General features: G+C 49.6%; 1 protein-coding gene across 1 annotated transcript in view; it reads left to right on the top strand.

The window, feature by feature from the left end:
* LOC102752814 (antigen WC1.1-like) overlaps positions 1-2,060 on the top strand; it is a 23,488-nt gene that overhangs the window by 13,215 nt on the left and 8,213 nt on the right. Inside the window, 1 exon segment of the mRNA XM_015559947.1 lies at positions 1,671-1,985. Within this exon segment, the coding sequence (XP_015415433.1) occupies positions 1,671-1,985 (315 nt within the window).

Below are 2,060 nucleotides of genomic sequence, written 5' to 3'. Positions count from 1 at the left end.
TTCCCTGTGTAAACACCCCATGGGCCTGACTCTCTCTCCTCAGACAGAGGACAGCTCCGCCTGGTGGACGGGGGCGGTCCCTGTGCCGGCAGAGTGGAGATCCTTCACCAGGGCTCCTGGGGCACCATCTGTGATGACAGCTGGGACCTGAACGATGCCCAGGTGGTGTGCAGACAGCTGGGCTGTGGAGAGGCCCTCAACGCCACGGCCTCTGCTCACTTCGGGGAAGGATCAGGCCAGATCTGGCTGGATGACGTGAGCTGCACAGGAAAGGAGTCCCACCTGTGGAAGTGCCCTTCCCGGGGCTGGGGACAGCACGACTGCTGGCACAAGGAGGACGCGGGGGTCATCTGCTCAGGTCTCACTGCACATTGTCCATAGGCTGGGGGGAGAGGGGGAGGGTTTCGAGGATCGGAGTCTGAGCCCTGAGAGGTGTTGCTGAAAGGGCCACAGAGTCTGTCTTACTGACAGGTATGGAGATTGGTGCTTTCATTTCCTCCTGCACCAGCTGAGGTTCTGGTCCTTCCTTCTCAGCAATATCCCTGACAAAGCCATTTCTTTTCTTTTTTTTAAAAAAAATATATTTTATTGGTTTTTTTATAGAGAGGAAGGGAGAGGGATAGAGAGTTAGAAACATCGATGAGAGAGAAACATTGATCAGCTGCCCCCTGCACACCCACTAATGGGGATGTGCCCACAACCAAGGTACATGCCCTTGACTGGAATTGAACCTGGGATCCTTGATTCCGCAGGCCGACGCTCAATCCACTGAGCCAAACCAGTTAGGGTCAAAGCCATTTCTTACAGAGTTTCCATTAAAAGCGGGGCTCACTCTTCAGTTGCCTATGGTAGTAAAATCTTGAGATCCTACTGATATTGTAATGAATTACCATATACTTAGTGGTTGAAAACCACCCCAATTTATTACCTTATAGTTCTGTGCGTTTGAAGTCCGACCGGAGTCTCACTGGGCTGACATCGAGGTGTCAACAGGGCTGCATTCTTTCTGGAGGCTCCAGGGAAGATTTCTTTTCCCTGCTTTTTCTAGTTTCTAAAGAAGGTGCACACCTTGATTCCTACCTCCCTTTCTTTTTCTTCAAACAAACAATGTTGCCTCCCTCTGACCATTCTTTCCTACTCACATTTCCCTCTGACCTGAAGATGGGAAAGTTTATTTGTTTTTTTAGGAGAGTGAGTCTACTGGTAAGGATGTGATTAGGCTAGGCTTACCTGGTTAGTCCATGATATCCCAAGTTAATCTCACCATTCAACGTCCTTATCTTAATAGTAACTATACAGTCCCTTTCACCATGTTAGGTAACATATTCACAGGTTCCAGAGGGTAGGATGTAGGAATTTGGGGTCTGTTATTCTGTCTACCACCCACTCTCCACACTTCCTTTCACATACTCTGTCAGAAGGTTTGTCAGGAAGCAGCATTCAGCTTTTCCTCCCTGCGGAAGGCCCAGGTTGGTGATCCTCATTCCACTACATCATTGAAGTAGAGATAGGCAGACACAAATGGACAAAGTCAGGGAAAAGAGATACAGAGTTCTATCTTGCCACTTAGGGGCATCTCCTCAGCAGATAGCGACAAGTGTTCACAAGCTCTGGGAGAGAGAGCTGAGTGGCATGCTCACTGTGCCCTGTTTCCCCTCTTCCACTTTCAGAGTTCTTGGCCCTCAGGATGGTGAGTGAGGACCAGGAGTGTGCTGGGTGGCTGGAAGTTTTCTACAATGGGACCTGGGGCAGTGTCTGCTATAGCCCCATGGAAGCCACGACCTTGTCCACGATCTGCAGACACCTTGGCTGTGGGGACAGTGGGACCCTGGACTCTTCTGTTGATTTTAGGGAAGGTTCTAGACCCCGGTGGGTAGATGGAATCCGGTGTCGGAAAACTGATACCTCTCTCTGGCAATGTCCTTCTGACCCTTGGAAATACAGTTCATGCCTTCCAAGAGATGAAGCTTATATCACGTGTGCAGGTGAATTACTGTCTGTTTCTATGTGTCCGTGCCACCCCTGTAGGATATAGTTAGTGAGACTTTATGTTTTCAAAC

This window comes from Myotis davidii, unplaced genomic scaffold, assembly GCF_000327345.1.
Source record: "Myotis davidii unplaced genomic scaffold, ASM32734v1 scaffold13, whole genome shotgun sequence".
Classification (NCBI taxonomy): Eukaryota; Metazoa; Chordata; class Mammalia; order Chiroptera; family Vespertilionidae; genus Myotis; species Myotis davidii.
This window is presented reverse-complemented; position numbering and strand designations above follow the sequence as displayed.